Source organism: Leopardus geoffroyi, chromosome D4, assembly GCF_018350155.1.
Source record: "Leopardus geoffroyi isolate Oge1 chromosome D4, O.geoffroyi_Oge1_pat1.0, whole genome shotgun sequence".
Taxonomy (NCBI): domain Eukaryota; kingdom Metazoa; phylum Chordata; class Mammalia; order Carnivora; family Felidae; genus Leopardus; species Leopardus geoffroyi.
In genome coordinates, this window is record NC_059342.1 from 93,380,679 (window position 1) to 93,405,645 (window position 24,967).

The window sequence follows — 24,967 nt, forward strand, 5'->3', positions numbered from 1 at the left end:
CTGTAATCCTGGGCCCCTGGCCTTGCCCCAGAGCCCTGCCCCGGACACCGAGGTGCCCCAGCCCGGCACCCCGGTGGGCACCAGTGCCCACCTCGTCGGCCCAGCACCCTGTCCGAACTCGAACCGCAGGCCTGCTCTCACTCAGGCAGACGACCCTCCCATCAGCCCGGGGCTGTGTGATCCCTCCCTGGGGAGCGGCTGCCCAGCCCCCACTCCCCAGCCAAGACCCGTGTGCACGGGTCCCCCCACCCAGAGGGACTCTGCCGAGGGACACAAGTCACAAGTGCAGGCCGGCCCTCTCGCCCCTCAGCTGGCTCTCTGCGCCGTGTGGTTCAGCCGGGGTGTGCCCACCGGACCCTATCCTCTCCCTGTGCGGCCCACACCCCACAAGAGCAGTGCCCTGTCCATCTCTGTCCGCCCTCGACACCGAGCCCAGCCCAGCCCATGGGTGAGAGGTAACTATAGCGGTTTGTGGAATCGCTTTATTTGGAAACACAGCAAGAGTCCCTGGGAGCACCTGCCCAGCACCCAGCACCCAGCACCCAGCACCCAGCACCTGGGTGGCTGAGCAAGTTGCCAGCGCCTGGCTGGCCTCGCCCAGACACGGTGGGCACTGTCCCCACCGGAGGCGAAGCATTCACTGAAAACCAGGAAGAGCACTGGAACCCCCCAGGTTCGAGGGGTGTCTGCCTCCACCTGGGTCCCCGGCCCCTCATGGCTGCAGAGCACGGGGGTGTAGGACGCGGGGTGATGCTCGGGAAGCCAGCTGACCTGGAAGGCCTTGTGCGCGCAGGTGACTGGGGGGACAAGGGGAGCCGTGAGGTCGGGCCCACGGCCTCACCCGAGACGGGGCCTCCCCTGTCGGCCTGACTTCGGGCAGGGAGCAGGTGACTCCTTGAAGAACTCACCCCCTCCCAGTCCTGCCTGACTCACTGAGGCGGGGAGGCTCCCCGAGACGAGCGGAAGTGAGCCGGTTCTTGGGCATGGGGGCGGCCCCGGGGGACACTCACCGTCCCGCCGCAGCGCGGCCTGCTGCTGGGACAGGAAGCCCAGGCCCCTGCTCCACCTGGTGAAGAGGCACACAGCCTCCTGGCTGGCCAGCTCCGTGCGACCTGCGGGGCAGGAGGGGACCCTCACACCTGTGCCCCCCGTCCCAGCTGCCCCTCTTGCAGCAGGGGGGTGCAGGGATGAGGCCCCAGGCAGAGAGGGCCATGGCGAGGCGCCGGGTCCCTGGGGGCACAGGGGCCAGCCCAGGCGGCGGGCCCCTCTCTCTAGCCCCGGACCCTGGGACGATGTGCTTCCCGCACAGCGTGGCTGCAGCCGGCAGGGAGTTTGTGGGCGGGCCCGGGGTCTCCTCCACTTACTGTATAGCTCCCGGTGCTGAAGGCCTCGTCCTTGAACTCCAGCTGGGTGAAGACAACGGCGTAGTCCCTGAAGTCGGTGCCCAGCACCCGGTAGTCTGACACGCCCAGGGCTGGGAGACACGAGAGGCCCCCCCGGCAAGCTCAGAGCCCCAGAGCCCCGTGGTCCCCGGGTCCCCGGTGACGGATGGCCAGCTGGCGAGGGCCTGTCCCAGCTCATCCGGGGTCACACTCCCCCAGTCCTGTCCCCACGGGGGCAGAGGGCCACCCCCCTGCACACCACAGAGGGAGTCTGGGGGTGACCGATGCCCTCCCCTTCCCGCAGTGCTGGCCAGGCGAGCGAGCCCATCCCCACGCTGCCCCGCACCCCGAGGGACACCGCGGAGGCTGTCGCCTTACAGGGGTTCTCAAACACCCATCCAGAGTTCTGTCTCCGCAGCAACACCGTGCCCACGTCACACCTCTCCAGCCCGGAAAAGAGACGGTCCGTCCTCAGCTCAGGGTCCAGAGTCGGGACCACAGGACACAAGGGTCCTGCCGCCGGGGCCCGGCCTGCTGCCAGTGTATCACAGAGGGGATCCTGGCTTCCTCTGACGGCCCCCGTTACCCAGAAACCTCGCTCTCCAGCGAATCCAGCCTGGCTCGGGAATGAGCCACAAGACAGCCAAGTGCAGATCACCTCCCTCCCCAGGGTGGTGGGGGCGCGAAGGGGGCAAAATGAGCCTCAGACACACGCTGGGCCCTCTGCAATTTTGGGTGAGGAGCCCCAGCATCACAAGGGACCACTCAGTCCCTAAAGTGAACGGACACAACAGACAGGCAGTTGGTCTTGGGGCGGCCGGGGGGCTCAGGCGGTTAAGGGTCCACTCCAGATTTCAGCTCAGGTCACGATCTCATGGTTTGCGGGATCGAGCCCCGTGTCAGGCTCTGTGCTGACAGCGTGGGACCTACTTGGGATTCTCTCTCTCTCCCTCTCTCTCTCTCTCTGACCCTCCCCACTCACAATTTCTCTCCCTCTCAAAATAAGTAAATAAACTTTAAAAAATTAAAATTAAAAAAATAAAACAAACAGAAACAACCCGTCTCAATGTTATAAGAAAAATTACAAACCGGGAAATATATTTGCAACTAACTTTTATCACAGATGAGAGGCTAATATCCCGAACACTCAAGGGTTCTTACAAACCGGTAAAAACACACCTAACAGAAAAATATGCCAAAGATACGAACAGGCAGGGGCGCCTGGGTGACTCCGTTGGTTAAGCGTCCGACTCTTGATTTCGGCTCAGGTCTTGATCTCAGGGTTGTGAGTTTGAGCCCCGTGTTGGGGAGGAAGCACAAAAGGCACGTTGACATGTCCCAGGATGCCCCTGGCCCTTGTCCTTAGAGAAGGCGCATCAAAGCTGACACAGGGCCATCTGCTGCCCATCAGATGGCAAAGAACAAAGAGTAAGGGAATGCCCAGGGCAGGCGCCAGTTCAGGGGACCGGCCACGTGTGATGTGGAGACACGGGGACTCCGAGAGATGTATCCTTCGGGTGGACCCCTGGGCCCACTCCCCAAAGTGTGTTTCCAACTGCAAAAGATGGGAGACCCCCGTCTGCCCAGCAGCAGGGCGCTGGCACAAAGCCTGCTGGAAAACAGAGCAGAAACTTACCAGGAACCCATGGGGGAGGGGAAGGAGAAAAAAAGAGAGAGGTTAGAGTGGGAGAGGGCCAAAGCATAAGAGACTCTCAAAAACTGAGAACAAACTGAGGGCTGATGGGGGGTGGGAGGGAGGGGAGGGTGGGGGAGGGGTGGGAGGGAGGGGAGGGTGGGTGAGGGGTATCGAGGAGGACCCTGCTGGGATGAGCACTGGGTGTCGTATGGAAACCAATTTGACAATAAACTTCATATATTTAAAAAAAAACAGAGCAGAGCGCCTCCGAAAATGTGACATGGAATCGCCCAGTGACCCCGCGGTCCCGCCGCTGTGCGCGCCCAGAACCGAAAGCAGGATCTGAAGGGAGACTTACACACCCACGTTCACGGCAGCGTGATTTACAAAACCAAGAGGCGGAAGCTGCCACGTGGTCCGCCCACACCACGGAACGTCAGCCTCAAAAAGGAGGGGAATCGCGGCACCTGCTACCACGTGGGCGAACCTGGAGGGCACCGTGCTGAGTGACGTCAGCCCGTCACAGGGGGACACGTCCTGTAGGAGTGGACGCTCACCGGAGGCCCTGGAGGAGTCGGAGCCACGGACACGGAGAGCGGGAGGGTGGGGCTGGGGAGGGGAGGGTCCACGTGTAACGGGACCGAGTCCAGTCTGGGAAGACGAACACGTTCTGGGGACGGACGGGGGGGGGGGGGGGGGGGGGGGGGGGGGGGGGGGGGGGGGGGGGCGGCTGCACGACAGTGTGAGTGCGTCTGACACCCCCGAAATGCGTCCTTGAAAGTGGTTAAGACGGCCGTTTTCGTGCTGCATTTATCTTACCACAATTTTTAAAAATTCAGTAAAGACAGAAGAGAATAAAAGGTGAAATGTTCTCAAAGAGAGCAGAGGTGGGGCGCCTGGGTGGCTCGGTCGGTGAAGCGTCCGACTTTGGCCCAGGTCATGATCTCGCGGTTCGTGGGCTCGAGCCCCGCGTCAGGCTCTGTGCTGACAGCTCGGAGCCTGGAGCCTGTTTCAGATTCTGTGTCTCCCTCTTTCTGCCCCTCCCCCATTCACGCTCTGTCTCTCCCTGTCTCTATCTGTCTCAAAAAGAAATAAACTTAAAAAAAATAAAAATTAAAAATAAAATAAAATAAAATAAAAGAGAGCAGAGGCTGTGTGGACGGATACGGAGAGGTTCCCGGCGTGCATGGCTCGGTGACACACGTGTGCTGGCGTGTGGCCGCCCGTGTCTGAGGAGCCGCCACAAATCACAAGCATGGGTCACCTGCAGGGAGGGGACAGGCTGGCTGGGCAGGTGGGAAGGACCCGCTCTGAGTACCTCTGGGGACTCTGATTTCTGAGCCATGCAAATGCACTTCCTATCCGAAGGCCAACAGATTCAATTCAATTCAATGTAAGAGGACCCACTTGCAGTCCTGGTGGGGAGGGGGGCTCGGCACCATCCGTCTTTCCAAACCAGCGTCTGGCCGCGGTCCCCAGAGGTGCAGGTGACACAGCACCAGGGGGCGCTGCTAACCAGTCACACCAGAGAGCGGACACCGGAATGGCGTCCCAGCCCTGCAGCCACCCCCGTGGCCCTTACGTCCACCCCCGTGGCCCTTAGATCACCGGTGGCTTTTCACAAAGCCTGAGGCTCTCCAGACGCCTAGTTTTTGGATTTGGATGTCTGATTCCACCAGCCTCACCGGGACACAGCCAGCCACGTGGCTTCGTGGCCCACACCGTGGTGCACGTGACCGTGTGTGCTCGCGGGGCCAACATATCGGGGCTGCCATCGGACCCCAGACTTCCCCTGTCCTTGCTCGTCCCACGGCCAGGCCCGTCCCAGCGGGACCCAGGGCCCCACGGCTCCCGAAGGCAGACGCAGGTGTGGGAGGAAGGATACCAGAGGCTCCGAGACACCACGCGTGAGCCCAGTTTAGGTGGCAGCTGAGGGGGCCTTGCCCCGAGAGGCCTCTCGCATCCACCATGATCCCACCCAGAGGCCCGCCAGAGCTGCTCTCCGGGGACACAGGCCCACAGTGCACAGCTCGCTCACCTGTGCCTGGAGGACAGCATTTTCAGACTGTTTTCTGCAGTAAGGGTCACCACGACACCCTCGATGTCCTTCGTGGCCTTCTCCACCGCAAAGCCCTTCTCACCGGAGGCCACGGCGAGAAGGTACCAAGACCCCAGAAGCTGGGAGGAGAGGAGCAGGTGAGGGGGGCCGGGTCCCCAGCCCCTTGAGGCGTCCTCTCTGTCTGGGAGTCCAGGGCCCCTGACTCAGGCTGACCCGTCCCCCGTAGCCGGTGCCGGTCTGGGCTGGCACCGGGAGGGTAACCCAGAGACTGTGGCCCCACAGGAGGGGCCTGGGCCCCTAGGACCGACGGGGCTCGAGGCCAGCGCTGGCACCAACGGATGGGCCGTTACCTGCCTCAGGTCCAGCCTTCCCAGCCACACAGCCTGGGCGCAGGGCGCTGAGACCAACGTCAGAAGAGCAGAGAGCAGGACGCTCCCCATCTTCCGGAAGTCTGTGCACCAGCACACCTGCCACGGGGCCCGGGGCTGCGCGGTCCCTCCGGCCCGTGTAAACCCGTTCAAACGTCTCTGCGTGGGTCACTGTGGGCGGCCACTGACCACCAAGACACCACGCTGGCCTGTCTCCTTGCAAGGTGGTGACATTTCCCGAGGGGGTGGCATTATTATTCAGTGGTGGCCCCTGTGCCCTGCCCCGACGCGCTGGAGAATGGGGATTGGGCCCCGGGGAGCGTCAACACTGCCGTGCCGATCCCTGCTTCTGTCTGCTTCCTGTTGGGCGGTTCCAGAATGGGCACCCTAACCCCGGTCAAACCACTGACACCACTGGGGATTCAACACTCTCCCTTGCTCAGTCTGGGAAGGCCAGAGACCCTGGTCTTTGACCGTGGCTGGCAGCAGGCCAAAGTCAAGACCAAGGGAAGGCACAAACAGTTCTTCTAGAAGCTGCACTTCAGATCTTTTGTCGCAGTCATTAAAAATAGGAAAAAAAAAAAAAAAAAGCTCCCACTCCCCCCTGGCCCACCCATTACTCTGCTCTCCTGGCCTTGGCCTCCTGCCCCCACACACAGTCAGCAGCCAGCCCGGAATGTCCTGTTCCTTCTGCCCCTCCGCTCCACCTGTCTGGACTCGCCCAGTCTCCGGCCAGGCTTGGCCTGCTGCCCCCACCTCTGTACTCCATGACCCGGGCCAGGAGCTGCACATCCCCAAGTTTCCGTGAGAGTTCTCTGTGGGCCTGGGTTTCTCACCTCTGGGTCATCTGAGCCCCTATCTGGGAGCAGAGGGCAGAGGGCTTGGCGGGATCCGTCTGAGCCCCCGAAATCCAAGGAGAGGCGGCCGGCAGGATCCTTCCCCCGGGGGTGGGGCTGGAATGCGCAGACTACATTTCCAATGGCTTTGCCAGTCGGCTTCCAAGGGTTCTAACAACACGAGAACAAGCGAGATGCAGAAGGTGAAGGAAAGATAAAGCCACGTGTCTTGCCAGGTCTAAGGACTGACCCTGATGAGCCACCACCCGGCCCTTGGTGAGCCCCGTGGGGAAGTTGGACACAGGTAAACCAGCCAGCCCCGGCACAAACATGCAGCTAAGCTCCCACTGCCCCAGAGCCCAGGGAGTGTCGGGCCTCGAACGTGGATTAGGATGGCCCCTGACTGCCAGCTTCTCCGACGCCTCACAGCTGGAGATGACTCACAAGGACAAAAATATCACTCTACTCTTCAGAGTAATCCTATTTGCTGTTTTTTCACATAGACATTCCTGACAAAACATTCGGGGAGACTAAGGTGAACGGAGAGAAACACAGCAGAAGAAAGAGGCAACAGAAGCCCCACGACGCTTCCTGCATTGGGACCCCAGGCGGCCTCCCTTAGTGCCCTGGGGCTGGCATCACAAAACCACACACCGGGCGGCTTACGGGCAACAGACACTGATTTCTCCCAGTTCTGGACGCCGGGTGTTCCAGGCAGCTGTGCCTGCAGGATGGACAAGGGCGTCTCGGGGTCCTCACGGCGGGGGGACGTGGGGGGCTCCGGCTGCGCCAATTCCCCTCATGGGCACTCCACCCCATGGCCTTGTCACCTTCCAAAAGCCCACCTCCCAGCGCCATCATGTTGGGGGTCAGGATGCCAACAGGAATGCTGGGGGCCGACACACACATTGGAACCACGCAGATTGTGAGAACGGCTACAAACACCTGGCTTAACAAGATAAGAGCCACATTTGAAATTACACCATGTTCTTTAAATTCTCATAATGTAGCTGGAAACCATAAAACATGGTAGAGATGAAAAGACATCTGGGTAACCCGAAATGATCTTACGGAATGCAGATTTAGGGAAAAAACATTATACAGTAGGCTCTCCTGAGCCAGATTGAACACGTTGTGCTGCAAAGGAGATGTCTCAAATCCCAGGAAAAAATCGGTTTTTGTAAATAAATGCTGTCAGGGCAACTGAATATCCATCTGGAAGAAGATTAAAATGAAACATATTCACCTCATGCGCGAGAGTAAACACCAAATGGATCAGAGATCTGACACTAAATGTGGAAATAGAACCACACGAGTAACGAATGAAATCATTGGTGAGTTTCCCTATTACATGGGTTGTAGGAAAAGGCTTTCTAATTGCATCAGTTCACTCCTGAAAGCAGAACCACCAGGAGGCATATGAATTCACAAATAAGGGATTCAGGGCAGGAGTTTGACCCCATGTCGCCGTGGGAGCTCATTCCATAAGCCTTGTAAGGCTGTCGCCTTCTGGGAATTCTGGGAAACGCCGTGCAGCTGAGGCAAATCAAGCCATTACAAACCCATAGGCCACACTAACTTGCATCAAAATCCAGATGTAATTTTTAAAAAAAGTATTGATAAATAACCCGTCTGCGTTTTTTAAACTTTTTTATAGCAAAAATAAGCCACAAACGAAGTCAAAAGATGAATGACAGATCTGGAGAAAGTATTTCCAACATATATCACATGCAAGGGCTAATAGCCATGCTCTATAAGGAACTTTTAAAAATTAAAGAAAAAGGGCACCTGAGTGGCTCAGTCAGTTAAGTGTCCGACTTCAGCTCAGGTCAGGATCTCACAGTTCCTGAGTTCAAGCCCCACATTGGGCTCTGCACTGGCAGCATGGAGCCTGCTTGGGACTCTCTCTCTCCCTCTCTCTCTCTCTCTGCCACTCCCCCACTCGCTCTTTCTCTCTCTCAAAAATAAATAGTTAAAAATTGAAGAAAAAAAGGGCCAAAAACTCATCAGAAAAATGGGCAAATGACATCACCAGATAATTCATGCAAAAAAAATTAAAGTGATGCCTAAACATACAGAAAGATGTTTGCTATGAATTGTGTCCCCCCCAAATTTCTCTGCTTAAGTCCTGACCCCAACACCTCAGAATGCAGCACTATTTAGAGATGGATCAAACGAGGTCACACAGGTTAAACGTAACTGGGGTCCTTATGAGAAGAGATTAAGACACAGACACCACACAGGGGAGACCGTGTGGGGACACGGGGAGGAGATGGCCGTGAGAGAGGCCTCAGGAGGACTCAACCAGCCACGCCTGCATCTCAGACTCCAGCCTCCAGAGCTGGGACAGAATCCACCTCTGACGTTTAGGGCTGTGGTCCCTCGTAAGGGCAGCCCGGGTGAATGGAGACGGTCTCCATTCTCACTCACCATGGGAGATGCGCAAATTAAAACAACACCGATAACTGTTTATCACCTATATCACCTGGCGAAAAATCGAAGAGCTTGGCCCCACCACACGCTCCCTGGCCAGGCCGTGGGGCCCCGAGCATGCCACGTTTGGCTCTTCAGACCGCAAAAGGGTACGATTCCTATACAGGGAAACGTGGCAACATCTAACAAAACCCATTTATCTTCTGATCTAGAACCCCGCTCAGGAACTTACCCTAAAGAATCACCTGCCACGACACAAAAAATGGATGTACGCGGTGCTCACTCACCGAAGCACTCTTTTTTTTTTTTTTTTTAATTTTCTTTTTTTCAACGTTTATTTATTTTTTGGGGGACAGAGAGAGACAGAGCATGAACGGGGGAGGGGCAGAGAGAGAGAGGGAGACACAGAATCGGAAACAGGCTCCAGGCTCTGAGCCATCAGCCCAGAGCCCGACGCGGGGCTCGAACTCACGGACCGCGAGATCGTGACCTGGCTGAAGTCGGACGCTTAACCGACTGCGCCACCCAGGCGCCCCCGAAGCACTGTTTCTAACGGAAAGCTGTTGGAAGCCACCTAAATGGCCACGCACGGGAGCTTGGTTGGCCCAAAGACGGTGTGCCCGCCGCGGAGCCCTACGCGGCGACGCACGCAGTGGGAAGTCTCCGTGAACTGGTGTCGGGTGACGTGACACGCGGGGGTACCGTCAAGTGAAAGAACAAAGTTCCAAAGGGCACGCGAAGCGGGCGGGTGAGACTCAAAACGCGTGTGTCTGCCTCCTTCTGCCAGAAGAAACCCAGAACGGAGAAATCGGAGTCTAAGGAGTGCGGTCCCCCCCAGGGGCAGGTGGGGTAGGTAGGGCCGGGGAGGAAGTTAGACCCCCCTCCCCCCTGCATGCCTCCTTGGTGTCGCTTTGACTTTGGGGTCTGGGTAACCCATTACATCAAAAGCAAACGAGTGGAATTCAACTGCACAAGGGCGCCTGGGAGGCTCCGTCAGTTGAGCGTCCGACTTCGGCTCAGGTCATGATCTCGCGGTTCGTGGGTTCGAGCCCCGCGTGGGGGCTCTGCGCTGACGGCTCGGATCCCGGAGCCGGCTGCAGATTCCGTGTCTCCCTCTCTCTCTGCCCCTCCCCATCTCGCACTCCATCTGTCTCTCTCTGTCAAAAATAAACAAACATTTAAAAATTTTTAAAAGGAATCAAACTGTATAATAGACGAATGACATAACACCCGAACGGGGTCAGCGGAATCAGCCCTGATTTTCTCTGTATATTCTCAGGCTAAAGAGTAAAGGAACCCCAAACAAACCCTGAGTTCTGGATTTTCTGAGGCTCGTCCTTCGTGGCGGTTTGGGGGAGCAAGCCCGAAACGGCTTTCTGTGCGCTCCGGGATGCGTCAGAGGGCGGCGGTCTTCTCAGGGTTGGAAAGCGAGGGGCATCTCTCTGCCGAGGCCAAGCCCATGCCAGCCCAGTGAGGAGGGAGCGGGGGGCGCCTGGCTCTCGGATCTTGCTTTCTCAACACCGTTCTCTGCAAGAAGGAGCCGGCTCCGTCGGGGGATCACTCCAGGGTGGGGTCACGGACAACAGGAAAGGACTCGGAGTGTTTCCAGTAAACACGTGTTTGAGGAATCAGGGAAGTGTGTCAGAAGGACTCAGCGGCTGTCCGGGAGGAGCCCCCACCAGACAGATCTGGATGGGTTTGCGCCTCTAGAGGAAAGAAGGGAGCGTTCCTGGGTCCGTACTGACAGGCAAGAAACGTGTGGCAGAGAAGCGGAGTCTTGCGATCACGGGAGGTCACTGACCCTCTGTTCCCGCTGAGCGCGCTCTCCCGGCATCCCCTGCGCCGCCGTCCTCCCCGCGGACCTCGGGGGGCGTCGCCTGCAATTTCCCTCTGCCTGAGGAACACGCTAGCAGTAATTTATTGTACTGCAGGTAAACGAGGGACAAATTCCCTCCACGTTGATTTCTCGAAGCGTAGCTTTATTGGGGCCCCCGGGGGCTCAGTCGGCTAAGCATCCGACTCTTGATTTCGGCTCAGGTCATCATGTCACCGTTCGTGGGTTTGCGCCCCGCGTCAGGCTCTGGGCTGAGTCAGCTTGGGGTTCTCTCCCTCCCTCTCTTTCCGCCCCTCCCCTGCTCGTGCCCCCCCACCCCAAGAATAAATGAATAAATTTTAAAAATACATTTAAAAAGCATAGCTTTCTTTCCCAGAACTCCGAGTTGGTTTCAGAGATGTGCCTGCGCCCCGTGCCACGAGAAGCCAGCTGTCACGGCCTCTGTCTGCGAAGCGCCTTTTCTCTGCGGCTCCGTGAACGTCGTCCCCAAGCCGCTGTGTCCACTTGAGCACGATGTCCCTGGGGGTGGTTTCTTTCATCTTGCTCTGGCTTCCCTGCGCCCGGGATGTGTTCGGTCAAGTGGGCATGGCTTCGCCTCTATTTCTTCAGATCTTTTTCTGCCCAATTTTCGCTCCCTTCTCCTCCTGGGAGTACTTCACACGCCCGACCCCGGCCGCTGGCGGTCACTCTCTGCTCCTCAGCTTGGACAGTCTGTGCCGGTGTGTCCCAGGCTCACGGCCACTGGCTCGTGCCCCCTGCGGTCCGCTACGCCCGTCCAGGCAAGCTTTCGTCTCAGCTGCCGTGCCACGCGGCGTTGGCGTCCCCGCCTGGCTCTCCTGATGGCCTCCGTCGCGCTGCCCCCCGGCCCCGTTGGCTCGCTCATTCTGGGTTCGTTAGCCAGCTGTTTAATTCTGCCGTCTCGTCGGCGAGTTAGTCCCTTGAGCCTGCCTTCCTTTCGTCCCTTTGTGTCCGTACCAGGCCGCTCTCCACCTGTCTTCTCGCTCCGCCCATGGATCTTCTCCGGCTCACTTTTGTTTTTATTTTTTTTTTAATGAAAGACAGAGCATGAACAGGGGAGGGGCAGAGAGAGAGAGGGAGACACAGACCCCGAAGCAGGCTCCAGGATCCGAGCTGTCAGCACAGAGCCCGACGTGGGGCTCGAACTCACGAACGGTGAGATCATGACCTGAGCCGGTCAGATGCTCAACCAACCGAGCCGCCCAGGCGCCCCCGGGTCACATTTAGCAGCGCTCCTGTTCGTTGTGTGTAGCTCAGCCGTCCTTTTCTGTTTCCTCGTACGTCCAGCAGCGTGTCCGCTTAGGACGCAGTGCGGAGGCCCTGGACCCAGAGTCCGCCTCTGAATCCCGCTGGCTTTCGTTAGGGACTGAATCGTGTCCCCAGAAATGCAACTGTTGAAGCCTCAATCCTCACTGTGGCTGTGCCTGGAGACGGGGCCTCCGAGGGGGTGACGGGTGGAGGGAGGTCGTGAGGGTGGGACTGGCGCCCTTCTGAGAGGAGGGAGGCAAGACACAGAGGTCTCTCCGGGGTGTGTGGGGCAGGGGCCTGGCGAGGGCAGAGCCGGAAGCCCACGGGCTCCAGGCCGGAAGAGGGCTCTCAGCAGAGACCAACCCATCAGCACCCGGGTCTCGGGCTTCCAACTTCCAGATGTGCGAGAGATAAACTCTTGGTGTCGCATTGCTCCCCGAGCCCCACCGCCCCCCCTCCAGGCCCGTGGAGCTTGTGGCGGCTGCCCGAGCCGGTGAGCCCACCGCCACGCGGACCACCTAGCACCGCGAGCTTCGGGCGGACAGATGCGTGGCAAGCCCCAGTTGTCCCCTCTAACCTGTCAGGCGCAGCGTCGAGCAACATGGGTCTGTCGGGAGCCTGGCTCGGGATTCGGTCCGGCAGGTCCCGGGCAGGCCCCCCGCCTCGGGCAGGCCTCCCTTCCAGGCAGGCCTTGGTGGAGGGTGCTGGACGCCTGAGCGGGGGCGGTTTCTGCTGGGGCTGGGCCGGTCCCCGCCGGCCCCCCAGCACTGCTTGGCCTCACCCGTGAGGCAGCTGCTCCCTGGGAGCCTTGGTCATCCTGGGCTGAGACCTTCCCCACTTTCTCTGCCCTGACCAGGACACCCTGTCTGCCCTGTGGTCTCAGCCCCCGCTGGTGGAAAGGAAGGGGGGCGATCAGTCAGTGTAGGACATGGGGTGACAGCGTGCATGAGGGGACCCGGACACTGAAAGGGCTGAGCTGACCACGCAGGGGAGGGTGGGAGGAAGCCAGCGGGTGGACAGAAGAGCGGCCTTGACTGGAGGACTTTGGACTGCGTGCCTGTGGGATCTGACTTTGGGGCAAGAGGGAGCCATGGGAGAATGTAGGCAGAAATGCAGTGTGGTCCCCTTTCGTCTGAGAGACTTAACCAGCAGCTCAGCTCAAGGATGCCCGGCTCGGGGCCGCTCAGGCTCTCTGGGAGCGGGACGGTGGTGGGAGGATGGTCGTGGGGCCCACGCACCCGGGCAGCCTGGCTCGTGGGCCCCGAGCAGGGCAGGGCCGGGTGAGACCCTCAGGGCGGGAAGGGGGGAGGTTCCGGGGGCTGTCACCCTGCATCTGAGCTGTGTGGCCCCCGGGCCCCACAGGGAAGGAAACACGGGACAGACGGAGAGCCAGCCTGCCCAGAGGCGGCCTCCCAGCCCAGCCCTGTCTGGGCAAAGGTCCAGCCAGGGACGGGACCTGCGTGGTTCACACGTGCCACCGTTCACGGTGAACAAACACGCGGCACTTAGCTTTGCTGCTGCTTCAGGGAAGTCATGGGACACACACCCACTGCACCCACCTGTCACCCCCCGGGCCCGCCTCCCCAAGAAAGACACTCAGGGCAGTGGGTTTGGCATGGGGTTTATTCGGAGCGGGTGCGAGCCACCTCCTGGGGCCAGGGCCAGGCCAGGTGGGCGGGGGCTCGGACCATGCTGGCCTGGGGTCAGGGGATCCTCTGGATCAGCTCCTGACACACAGAAGGGCAGGGCCTCGGGGCAGTGGTTGGGGCCACAGGTGGGAGCCCGTGTCTTAGCTGCATGACTGTGAGCAGCCTCCCTGGGCCTCAGTTTCTCTACCTGCAAAGCAGGGTGATAGTCCCCCACCTCTCGGGGCTCAGGCAGGGGATGGGCCAGCACAGTGGGAACCTGAGACACGGGGTCTGTGTCCCACCCGGGTGGGACGTACGGGCTCCACCTCTCCCCTTCCGTCTCCCAGCCCTGTCCTCAGTCCCCCAGCCTCCAGGGTCCCCATCTGGCAGCGTGGATCCAGAGTGACCCAGGGCCCCTGTCGGGCCGGGAGACTCAGCCTGGGGGCTCGGCGCAGCGGGGGGTGAGGCTCACCTCCTTCAGGAGCTTGGCACACCTCCCTGCGGGACAGGGGAGCGTGAGGTGCTGTGGGACTGGCCCCCGGATCCCACCCTCGGGGTCCCCAGCCCAACCCCCGCCCGGAAGGCCTGGGGCTCACGGGCCACCAGGTACAGCCCTATGTCTGTTGTCAACTCCCGGAACCTCCAGAAGCCTGGTCCGTACTCGTCCTCGAGGCTCCGAGCTGTGGGGACACCAGGGGGCTGGGCTAGGCCGTCCCCGGGACGCGGGAGCGAGGCCAGCCCCCACCGCGGGGTGCGCTTACTGAAGTATTTGAGCACGTGGAAATCCTGGCCCTGCCAGTGCAGGGACACCCTCAGAATGGCGTCCTGCTCGGAGTTCGTGTCTATCACGTGGGTCTCCCTGTGGCCTGGGGGGCGGGGGGAGGAGAGCCCGCGTGCACCGGGTTGGGCAGGGTCTGACTTCATCCTGTCCCCGCCCAGCACCAGACCCTCTAGCAATACCAGGCAGGGGGCCGGGGGGGACCCAGCCCTTGAACGATGGCCCAGTTTGTGCTGAGAGAATGGGAGAGTCTGGGGCATGAGGAGGAGCACAGGGAACAGCATGAGGAACAGCGCAGGAAACGGCAAGGCCGAGGAGAGCTGGCGTGCAGGGCCAGCGGGTGGCAGCTGTGACAACAGGGCAGCGTTTCTTACCAGGAAAAGCAGGATCTCCCCAAAACATCTATTTCTGAGCCCACTATTTTTCCTGTCTCACAACTTCCTGAGCTGGAAGGGAGCAAAGGGCCCATTAGGGAAAGGCCAGCCTGCGTTCTTTCTGCCGGGCCCCATCACAGGGGTGCGGAGAGGGGAACGCGTCTTCGCAAAGGGCTCCAGCAGCAGATCCATACCCAGGAGAGCCTGGGGCAGGCTGAGGGTGGTGGAGGGGCAGAGCCGGGGCCCTGCCAGCCTCTGCCCCCCTGGGTCTGTGACCCCCAGGAGCCCTAGCACTGTTTCCTCTCTTTTCAGTTAATGGGGTTTTTTCAAAACTCTACGCTTATCTTCAGATCTAGGAGCAGATTGACTTGTGGCAGCTGTGGGAGCCTGGGGGTGTGGGGCTGGGGAAGCGGGTCAAGGTCTGGTGTTTTGGACACAGCGGGGACCGGTCCACCAAAGGGACACCGTCCAGCTCCCGCAGCTACAGCTGGTGCAGCCTGGGGCTGGCCTCACGTGCCTGTTCCTGCCGGAGCTCCGGGAGCCCCCTGGGGCCCCTCACCTGTCGTATGCAGCCTTCCCCGTCAGCTCATCTCCACTCAAGGTCAGGAAACAAGGCCTCCAGCCTCTTTGGGATCTTTAGCGCCAGGTTTTGGCTGGAGGCCACACCAACTTCTCGCCAAAATCCTACAATCTAGACAGAGGAGCTGGAGCCCCATCCAAGGGAACAGAGCCCACACCACCTGGGCAGGAGCAGGGGCAGGGTCAGGGAGCAGGCCCACATCACCTGGGCAGGTCTGAAAGGTCAACAAGCCCTTGTGGCAAAGCGACGGTCACCACCCTCCTGACAAGCCCCTCCGGCCCATCAGATGGCGATGCCCTGTCCTTGGGACCAGGACACCAGGGGCAGCGGTGGCTGGAGACCGAAAGACAGGAGGGGGCAGCCAGCAACCGTCCCCCACAGGAAAGGCACAGCTGGGGGAGGGGACTTCTGCCTTCGGACACCTGCCCGGAGCCCAGAACTTCCATCTGAAACTCAGAAACTGATCGTTCTGCAAGAGAAAAGAATTCGCGTCCCCAACGTCCGTCCTCTCTGTGCCTTCCGGTGTGCTCCTGACTCGGCAGCCAACACAGACTGGCAAAGAAGCATCTAGACGGGAACCAGAGGCCCCACGCTGGGAAAGCCTCTTCTGGGCGCCACGGGGTGTGGCGCCATGGAGGGTGGGGGCGACCCCACCGATCCGGGAGCAGGAGGTGACCACGCTGAGCCCCGGTCCCTGGAGACCCCGCAGGGCCAGCCGGCCTGCCCACAGGAAACGCTCAGGGAGGGCTCTGGCCCTGCCGGTCCCTGGCTCTTTGCTCTCACACCCCGTCTCCAGGAGAGGCTCGTGCCCTCAGCAACCTGGGTGGGCCCCGGGGCCCCCGGGGTGGCTGCTGTGGCATCGGCTGGGGGCTGGAGGGACGGAGGCGGGGCCGGCGGAGCGGACACGCAGGCCCCTCCCTGCCCGACCTGTCCACGTAAGACAAAAGAGCCACCTTGTGTAGATTCAGGTCCTGCGTGGCCGTCTCCACCCACACTAGGACAGTGCCCAGGATGACACTCAGCAGCCCCGCGTCCATCGCCGCTCACGGAGCCTCTGCTGCCCCAGCACCTGGGTTTATATCGGGAGGGTGTTGCGCAAGCTCCCGGGGACACCACGCACCTGGAGCGCGGTCCAGGCCCGGTGACACCCACGGCCCCACGGTGGGCCCGCCTGGGGTCCCCGAGAGGAGGAGGGAGGAGGCCCCCCACCCCCATGGGGCGGCTCGGGACCACAGCCCCAAGCCCGAGGGGCATGCCGGGCCCAGGCCCCACGGGCTCAGAACACCTTTCTCTTTCTGGCTCTTTCAGACCAGCCTTGGGACGGTGAGGAAACGTCCTGACGGCCAGGTACATCCGGCCGGCGCAGCACCGAGCCGATGGGGGCCCTGCCCTCCAGGTGGGGAAATGAATGAGGGGTCCCTCTCCCCGCGGAGGTCTCCAGGGAGGAGGCACAGAGCCCCGGTGAGGGGGAGGACTCATGGGAGATTCAGGGGGGGCCGAGGCTCGGGGACCTCTGCAGACACCTTCCTATGGCCTGTGTCCTCTGCCACCGTGACAGGAACCAGGCCAGGCCCGCGTCCGTCCCCCACCGGACTCACTCAGGCCTCGGTGCACAGCCAGGTAAGACCCGGAGCCCAGAAGGCCGGCCCGAGAGCGGCCCTGTCTTGCTGACGCTGACCGGGACACGAGCCAGGGTGGTGGGACCCAGCCCCACCTCCTCCCCATCTGGACCCCCCCCCCCAACTTCAGTTTATCCCAGTTGATGGTTTCGTGAACAGCAGCCCCGGCCCCACCAGCTGTGTGACTCGGGGCAAGTTGCGCTGCCTCGGTTTCCCCACGTGTACTGGCGACAAAGCAGAGGGACAGTACCACGTGGCCAGGGGGGGTCTGAGGCTGCATCCTGGTTCTTGACCGGTAGGAGGGATCCTTCCCAGCTTCGGGGCCAGAAAAGCCCACCCTGGGATGGCCCCAGGCTTGGTCAGCCGAAGGGGAGGTCCCACCCACCAGGGGGACCGGCCACCTTGGACCCTGGACACTGCCCTCCCACAGAGGCTGTCAGTTTAGGGTCAGGCAGGTGTGGAAAGGTCAAGCTAGGACGGGGGGGCCCCAGGGCTGGCCGGCACGCCTGAGACTGGGAGGGGGGTGGGGGGCATCGACACAGCGGGGGCGGCGGGGCCCCGAGAAGGCTGAGGACCGGCCGATCTGAGCCCCAGGCTGCTCCCGGCCCAGACTAACAGGAGAGGGCCCCCCAGGACGTGCTTGGCCAGGCAGGAGAGGGAGGACAGGAAGCGCGGGGGACACTGTGGATAAGCAGGAGCAGGGCTAGGACGGATGCCCCTCATCTGAAGTGGCTGATGGCCTCCAGCTCCAGCCCACGAGCCATGAAGCAGGACCGCCACTACCTTCCTGCCCCACCCCCGCCCCCACCCCTTTGAAGTGTGTTCCTTGGGTGCAGCTCTAGCGGGGGGGGGGGGGGGGAACGGCAGCGGCCAGGGCCCCAGGGAGGCCTCTCCTGCCCCCTATGTCTCATGGAGGCTCAGCATGGAGCCCAGGCCCTGGAGCCTGACCCCGGGGCCCGAACCTCAGCCTGGCTCCTTGCCAGGTAAGTCACCGAGCTCTCTGTGCCTCAGTTTCCCAAACAAGGAGCGAAACAAGCTCACCATGTGTCCAGGGATCCACTGTGGAGCATCTGGGCCGGGCCAGCGGCGAGGGCCCCGAGGGCACCAGCCATGACCGTGACCCGTCTCTAGGCCTTACTGGGGTTTGTATGACACGCCCAAGGTCAAGGTCACCCCAGCAGCAGGAGGGCGCTGTGCCTCCAGGGGTCTGTGTGTGCGCCGCGGAGCCCCGGCTACAGGCGCCGTGAACGCGCGGGAGCCAGGCCAGTGGCGTTAGACGCTGACTGCCTACGGTGCAGCCCCTCACAGGTGCCACACAGGCTAGAGCCTCCTGTCCCCTCAAGCCAGGAGGTGCCCCGTGGCCAGTGGCTCCTGCACACCCACCTCCCTGCCTCAGTTTCCCCAGGAGTTCTGGGTCAAGACGGGGCTCACTGCGCCCTCCCCAGGGGCCTCTGCAAAGAGGTGAGGACCCGCTAGACTGCAGAATACGTTTATTGAGCAGAAGAGGGAGGCCCAGAGATGGCGGGGAGGCAGCCACCCAAGGCAGGGGAGCCCGGGGGCGGGGGGGGGGGGCGGTGGGTCCAGACAGCTCAGGACGACAAGGCCGGCTGCCCCAGCTCACCCTGCAAGGACAGGAAAGGCACCGTCACTGCGTGCACCCAGTCACTCAGCAAACACTCGGGCCCCTCTCGCGGCCCCCGTCACACGTCGCCTGCCCGGCCAGGGCAAGCCAATTCCACCACTGCTGCCCCAGAGGCCCCAGGCCGAGGCCAGCACCTTGCCGTGGCCTGGGCACCTGCCACACTCCCGGAGCCTCACTTGCTCGCTGTCAGGAGATAAGGGGCTGGCGTGGCAAGAAAGCCCCAGAACGGCCACTAAGCCGCAACGACACCCCATATTCAGCACCGGAGTGGCCCAACTGGGGCACTTTACCTTGAAAGTCAGGGTGTGGCACGCAGCAGGAAGATGGGGCTCACACGCTCCAAGGGCAGAGCCTTCCAGAAGGTGCGTGATTTGGCACAATTCCCTCCCTCCTCTCCTCCCGCCTAAAACAGCTGCACGTGTGGCAGGGGCAAAGCCGGGAGGCTGGGCAGGCATATTGCGGAGCCACGGGGAGTTAAAACAGCCCGAACGCCCCACTGGGTGCATAGCCAGGACGGCCAGGGAGAGGGGGACGACGGGCACGCAGGCTGAGGGAGAAGCGCCCCCCACCACCCTCTCCTGCCAGGGCGGCCGCAGGGTGGCCTCCCATGCTGCAGGACTGTCACGTCTCACCTGTCATCTCTCATCTAACGTAGGTTCCCAAGTTTTGCACTACGAACTTGCTAAGGGGCGGCACGGGTTCCCGGTGACCCCTTTGGGGGAGGGTGTCCCCAGGAGTCCACCCGCGTCCATGTCCCAAGGGCTCCTGGGACCCAGCCCCGTGACGGCAGTGAACGAGAAGATGGCAGGCAGCGCCCACCTCATGAGACTCTCCCGGAGAGACTGAGATCCCAGGCCCAGCACCCCAGGGAGGGAGCCACACACTGTGGGGACACACAGCACACCGGACAGCGTCCCCCCAGATTCACGTCCGCCCAGGACCTCAGAACGGGACCTTACTTGGAGTCTGGGTCTTTGCAGATGTGATCGGTTAAGGACCGAGACGAGACCGTCCTGGGTTGAGGGCGGGCCCGCATCCCGTGACGGGTGTCCTCGTAAGAAGAGGGAAATTTGAACACAGACACAGAGAGGGAGGGCGGCCACGTGACAGCCGAGGCAGAGGTGGCAGGGACGGGTCTACAAGCCAAGGGACGCCAAGGACCTCCGGCACCACCAGACGCCGGGAGAGGCCAGGTTCTCCCCTGGAGCCTCCAGAAGGGGCCAGCCCTGCCCTCTCCTTGACTTTGGACCTGCGGCCTCAGAGCGGCGGAGGGGATACATTTCTGGACTTCGAAGCCACCGGTATGTGGTGATTTGTTATGGCGGCCGTAGGAAGTCAGAGGAAGCTTCCTGGAGGAGGTAACGTGTGAGCTGAGGCCTGAATCACAAGAGTGGACGGCCAGGCCAAACGGGGGCAGGGGGGAGTGGGGGGTGGGGTCCGCACGTGCAGAGCAGGAGGCAGGGTGACAGGCAGACAGAGGGGTGGCCAGGAGCTGCCCGGACAGGTGCCGGAGAACAGGACAGAGGACGTACCCCATCTCCCTCCTACCTGGGAAGGGCCACGGTGGGTCTCCCGAGGAGTCAGGGAGCCTCTTTGTCCCCAGAGGAGCATGTGTCTGTGGGAAGGAAGACAGCGGTGAGGCTGGGCCGGCCGGGACTGCCCACGGCCTCCTGCGGCCCCTAACCCCTGGGGGCCCTGGGCCCCCAAACAGCCCCACCCTCTGAAAGACTCTCCCTTCCCAGCTGCCTGAAACCTCTTCTGCAGTGTGTGTTGTGGGGAAGGAGGGGCTGCGGGCAGGAGGGCGAGGGCCTGCCAACCTAGCGGGGAAGGGCGCTGGGGGCTGGGGACTGCGTAGACCCTGGCCCGTGTACCTGACTTGGGCAGCACGACCACCATGTCATCGGGGAGCCCCACCATGGGGTAGAAGTCCCGGAAGGCCTTCACGGCTTGGGGACTTGCTTCCTGGGTCCGGCCTGGGGCAGAGCAGGGCCGCTGTGAGCTCTGTGGCTCACGGAGGTGGGGGGCCGGGAGACAGAGGTCCCTTCCTCGAGAGTTGGGAGCAGGTTCGCCACCCAAGATTGCACAGGTTGTGCACTGCACAAAAGTGCCTGCCTGGCTGAGAGCCCAGTGGGGACTGGAAGCCACCCAGAGGGGTGTCCTTTCCTAATTCACACAAGAGCGTCTGGGAGACTGGGATGGCCTGGCTGTTTCCCAGGGCCACATCCCCCTGGGCCCCACATCCCTCAGGCTCCCGAAACCAGCCTCCAGCCCTCACCCCAACCTCTGCACCTTGGGGAGCCCCTGGCCCGCTCTGCCAAGGCCCTCAGAAATTAAAGCGAAGCAAGATCTCAGCCCCCGCTTAGCTCTCAGGCAGCGGGCCGAGCAGGGGAGGGGGAGGGGGAGGGGGGTCCCCACCCACAGGGAGCCAGAGAGGTACCCCAGCTTCCGCCCGGGTGCCTGGGCCCCAGAGGCCCCTCGAGCCAACCTCGACCCGTCCGAAGAGCTGTGGGGGCCCACCACCCCACCCCCGGTCCTTCTCGGCTTGGACTTGGGGGAGATGGCTGAGGGGAGGCCGGTCCCGAAGGGGCAGGGCCGGGGGGAGATGGGAAGGCGGGGCCTGGGTGGGGAGGAGAGGCGGGGGGGGGGGGGGGGGGGGCGGGGGGCCTCACTGTACAGCTGCACCATGGTGCTGAGCGCCCCCTCCAGCTCCTTGTAGATATAGACCACGGCGAAGGAGCTGTAGTCGGTGTCCACGACCCGCACATCCAGGTAGCCCAGGGCTGCAGAGGACGTAAGCCGGCCAGCCGTGGCCAAGTGCTCGGGGCCCGGGCGCCGACCCCCACCCCCACCGGCCTCCGCGTCTGGGCCCCAGGGAGGGGCGGAGGGCGGAGGGCGAGGGCGCGGTCCGGAGATGGCGCCGGGGGGTGGTCCGGGTCACCCCACGGAGAAGCCGCGTCAGGGGCCCCTGAAGGCGGGCGGGGCAGGACCCACCTGGGACTCTGAAGTGGCCCTGGGAGCCCACCCTCAGGTACTCGGCGTCCGCCTGGTTGCAGCCGTCAGCCCTGGGGGTGCAGGCCCCGGTGTTCACTCCCGGCCGCCGGCCCGGCTCGCTCCCACCCCCCCCCCACCCCAGCCCACCGCACTCACCGGGGGAACTCCATGTGGACGCTGAGGTTGCCGCCTGCCGTGGCCTTGACGACCCTGGAGGACATCAGCAGATGGCCCTTCTTGTCCAGGAAGACCTTGCAGTCGGAGACCATGGACACCACGTACCAGCGGCCTGAGAACTGTAAGGAAGCTCGGTGGCCGCCAGGCCGGACCCCCCTGCCCTGGGCCCCAGGGCCCCAAAGCCACGTGGCCACACGGGCTTGTCGGGAACTACGCGGCCGGGGGTCTCTGAGCACCTGTCTCTTGGTCCGAGCCCCTGTTCTGCCACCTACCTGGGCGGGTCGCGTGGCCTCACTTCCCCCGGCTGTGAAATGGCTCAGGAATTATCCCCACGGGGTCGTTTCAGGATGACATGGAGGGACGACCCCCAGGTTTGCAGGCCCAAGGCACAGAGCAGGCGCCCGTGGCCAGCAGCGGCAGCCGTCACCCCGTGGCGGAGCCCCCACCCCACCTGTGGCACGGTGCAGCGGCCTCTGTTACCTTCTTGGCATCAAAATCGGGCTGCACCAGGACCTCGGCCCAAGCCACGGACACCCAGAGCAGCACCAGGACGCGGCCCAGGAGGATGCACTTGGCCGCCATGTCTGCCCTCGGGCTCGGTCGGGCCCCAGGAGGCCAGGCTTTATAGCCCGGCCCACCAGCTGGGCTCAGAAGGCACTTGGCTCTGGAAACCCCAGTCCCCTTTGTCCATTGTCTGGCACGATCACTCAAGAGCGCCCCCCTCCCCCGCCCCCGCCCCCGCCCCCGCCCCAGGGGTCATTTCCTGGAGGGCCCCAGAGAGGTGAGCTCTCCCCTCTTCTGACCCGGTCTGAGGATCTGTGCCCCAGGCCTGCCAGGCAGTCACCGACGATGAAGCAGAAACATCAGCCTGGCCTCCATCCACCTCCAGCCTGGCTGGGGCTCGGGACCCCCTTGGGGATGCTCCAGCCAGAGGGTCCCACTCAAGGTCTGGGCCCCCAAAGTCCTCAGTCCCTCCTCCCCACACTGCAACGGAGTCGCCATCGGCCAGGCCTCGGGGCCTCACCTAGGAGCAGAGCCTGCCCGGGCCAGCTGTGACCGAGGGGACGTCGGAGGCCTGGGTGCCCCTCACTCTGGACCCCGCCGCCCCCTACCCAGCCACCAACTGGGCCTCCAGCAGCCCGTCTGGAGGGTGGAGCTGACCCGCCAGTCTGGGTGGATTATGGTATCACAACCACCTTATCAAGGGTTGCATAAGCCTGTAGGCGTGAGCATCGCCAGGGAGGCGCCATGGGCTGGGGGGGGCTCCCCAGGGACTTCTTGTGTGCACACACGCAGAGCACCCAGAGACACTACTTGCGATCACCCCGTGTCCTCGGGGGCACAGCGCCCCGACACCTCTGATCGGGGGCAGGGGTCCCAGGGAGGGCCGACACCACTGAGTGCTTCAGAGTGGAAGGGTCCCCCCGCTGGGGTGGGTGGAGGGTGGGAGGGGGGTGCTTCCGAGTGCGGCCAGGCCCCAGAGTCACTGGGTACAACACAGGAAAAGCCTTCCCATGAAAATATTTTCAAAACACACATCTGATAAAGGGCTTAAATCCTGAGTGTATAAAGAACTCTCGAGACAGACGCAATGATAAGAAAAACAAACAATCCAAGTTAGAAAAAAACAAAAAAAGACAGGCAAGGATTTGAAAAACCACTTCACCAAAGAAAACATCAGGAGGAAAGTAAGCACGTGAAAACACGCCCACCAGCCCGGGGACAGGAAGGGGGAGCCGCTCCGAGACGCGAGACGCTTCTGCACGGCCCTCAGGTGGCAGGGCCGCCTGCAAATCCACCCTCCTGCGGCCGCTGGGTGGGAAAAGCCAGGCGCCACCCTGGAAAACGGTGTGGCAGATTCTCACAACGGGAGACGGTCCTGTCCCAGGCAGTCGCGCACCTCGGCCCTGACGCAAGAGAAATGAACCCGCGAACCCGCACGCGGATGTTCGGAGGGCTCTATTCACAACCAGTAAAAAGCGGAGACAAGCAAATGTGTTCAGTGGGCAAGTGGACGAGTGGGGTCCCTCCGTGCCGGGAGCGAGTGAAAAGCCCAAACCATCCGCTCGGGTAAAGAGCTTAGACAAATCCCAGATGCATTTGCTGAGTGAGAGAAGCCTCTCCGGAAAGGCCACGGACCCGCCAGCATCGGCACGTCCCTGGGGACGGAAGCTGCTCTGGTGGCAAGAACAGGGGTGGTGGGGCGGCGGAGGGCAGAGGGGCACGCAGACACTTTTGGAGCCCGGACCCTGGTGACCATGTGCCTGCATCTGTCAAAACCCGCAGATCTGTCCCCAGAAAGTGAGTCCTACCGTACGGAAATCATACCTTGTTTAAAACACACGCGCACAGGCTCCAAGATCTTCCTCAAAAACACTCCCCTTGGGTTGGGGGACAGGAAGGCCAAAGGAGTGCCAAGTCCCCAGGTCCCAAGTCCCCAGGCCCCCAAGCCCCCAAGTCCCCAAGCTCCCAAGTCCCCAGGCCCCAAGTCCCCAAGCCCCCAAGTCCCCATGACCCCAAAGTCCCCAGGCCCCAAGTCCCCAAGCCCCCAAGTCTTCAGGCCCCAAATCCCCACACCCCAAGTCCCCAGGCCCCAAATCCCCACACCCCAAGTCCCCAGGCCCCAAGTCCCCAAGCCCCCAAGTCCCCATGACCCCAAAGTCCCCAGGCCCCAAGTCCCCAAGCCCCCAAGTCTTCAGGCCCCAAATCCCCACACCCCAAGTCCCCAGGCCCCAAATCCCCACACCCCAAGTCCCCAAGCCCCCAAGTCCCCAGGCCCCAAGTCCCCAGGCCCCAAGTCCAGAGCTCCAAGGAAAGGGTGGGGGCAGGACAGACGTGACCTCCAGCCACAGGACTGCTATGCCAGGGTGGTGCGTCAGTCCTTCCTCCAGCCAGCGAGGACCGAGGGACAGACCCCCCTGAGGAGCCTCAGCAGTATGAGGCAGCGCCCCAACCCACAGAAGACACACCTGCCACCGGCGTGCCCCTGACCGGGGTCTTGAGTGCCATTTGACCACCCGCCGGGCCCCCTGCTCCTCGCCCCCCAGGACGTGCTCTCCACACCGTGGCCGGAGCGAACCCTGAGGGGCACAGATCTGGCGCATCCCTGCTTACGACCCTCCCGAGTCGTCCGTCCCCGAGTCGTCCGTCGGGGCACCTGGGATGAAACTCAGCCTCTGGCGGCATCGGCCCCCTGGCCCTGCGGCCCTTCCAGCACCCGCGGGAGCCTGCTGCTCCCGGGGCGGCTTCCGGCCTCTGCCTCCTCCAAGCAGCCCAACTCGCACCCCAGCGTGCACCCCACCCCTGGTCTGTTTCCTCCGGGCTTTGAGCTTAACATTTTCCTCCGTGTTTATTTACTCTCCTC

General features: G+C 62.4%; 3 protein-coding genes across 5 annotated transcripts; all 3 read right to left on the minus strand.

Annotated features, from left to right (window-relative positions):
• Positions 1–462: 462 nt before the first annotated feature.
• On the minus strand, positions 463–5,984 carry LCN6 (lipocalin 6). Its single transcript, XM_045468907.1, is given in 8 exon segments — positions 463–640; positions 772–797; positions 1,011–1,112; positions 1,365–1,376; positions 1,379–1,474; positions 1,761–1,831; positions 5,057–5,196; positions 5,428–5,984. Coding segments are annotated over 8 exon segments (540 nt in total). The 5' UTR covers positions 5,518–5,984; the 3' UTR covers positions 463–637.
• A 7,435-nt stretch (positions 5,985–13,419) lies between these two features.
• On the minus strand, positions 13,420–16,211 carry LCN8 (lipocalin 8). The gene is given in 8 exon segments (XM_045468094.1): positions 13,420–13,541; positions 13,915–13,944; positions 14,038–14,122; positions 14,204–14,313; positions 14,601–14,666; positions 15,154–15,203; positions 15,205–15,285; positions 16,128–16,211. Coding segments are annotated over 7 exon segments (501 nt in total). The 3' UTR covers positions 13,420–13,541; positions 13,915–13,919.
• Positions 16,212–18,266: 2,055 nt separating this feature from the next.
• Positions 18,267–24,060, minus strand: LCN15 (lipocalin 15). 3 transcript variants are annotated; one of them, XM_045469230.1, is made up of 8 exons: positions 22,628–24,060; positions 22,084–22,267; positions 21,583–21,722; positions 21,427–21,497; positions 21,105–21,215; positions 20,307–20,408; positions 19,984–20,050; positions 18,267–18,415 (listed from the first exon to the last, which is right to left on the minus strand). In XM_045469230.1, the coding sequence occupies exons 2-7, from the start codon at positions 22,183–22,185 to the stop codon at positions 20,016–20,018; spliced, it is 561 nt and encodes a 186-aa protein (XP_045325186.1). In that variant the 5' UTR covers positions 22,186–22,267; positions 22,628–24,060; the 3' UTR covers positions 18,267–18,415; positions 19,984–20,015. The 3 variants fall into 3 exon arrangements, with proteins under 3 accessions (XP_045325186.1, XP_045325185.1, XP_045325187.1); XM_045469229.1 differs by lacking the exon at positions 22,628–24,060 and having other exon boundaries at positions 22,084–22,330; XM_045469231.1 differs by lacking the exons at positions 18,267–18,415; positions 22,628–24,060 and adding an exon at positions 19,471–19,784 and having other exon boundaries at positions 22,084–22,331.
• Positions 24,061–24,967: the final 907 nt, after the last annotated feature.

What these genes read in the sequence shown, in the direction of transcription:
- LCN15 (XM_045469230.1), bottom strand. Translation starts at nt 22,185, where the DNA reads ATGGCGGCCAAGTGCATCCTCCTGGGCCGCGTCCTGGTGCTGCTCTGG. An exon ending in CCGATTTTGATGCCAAGAAG is followed by an intron (nt 21,723 to 22,083) that starts GTAACAGAGGCC and finishes GCTTCCTTACAG; the next exon opens with TTCTCAGGCCGCTGGTACGT. An exon ending in GGTCGTGCTGCCCAAGTCAG is followed by an intron (nt 20,051 to 20,306) that starts GTACACGGGCCA and finishes TCCTTCCCACAG; the next exon opens with ACACATGCTCCTCTGGGGAC.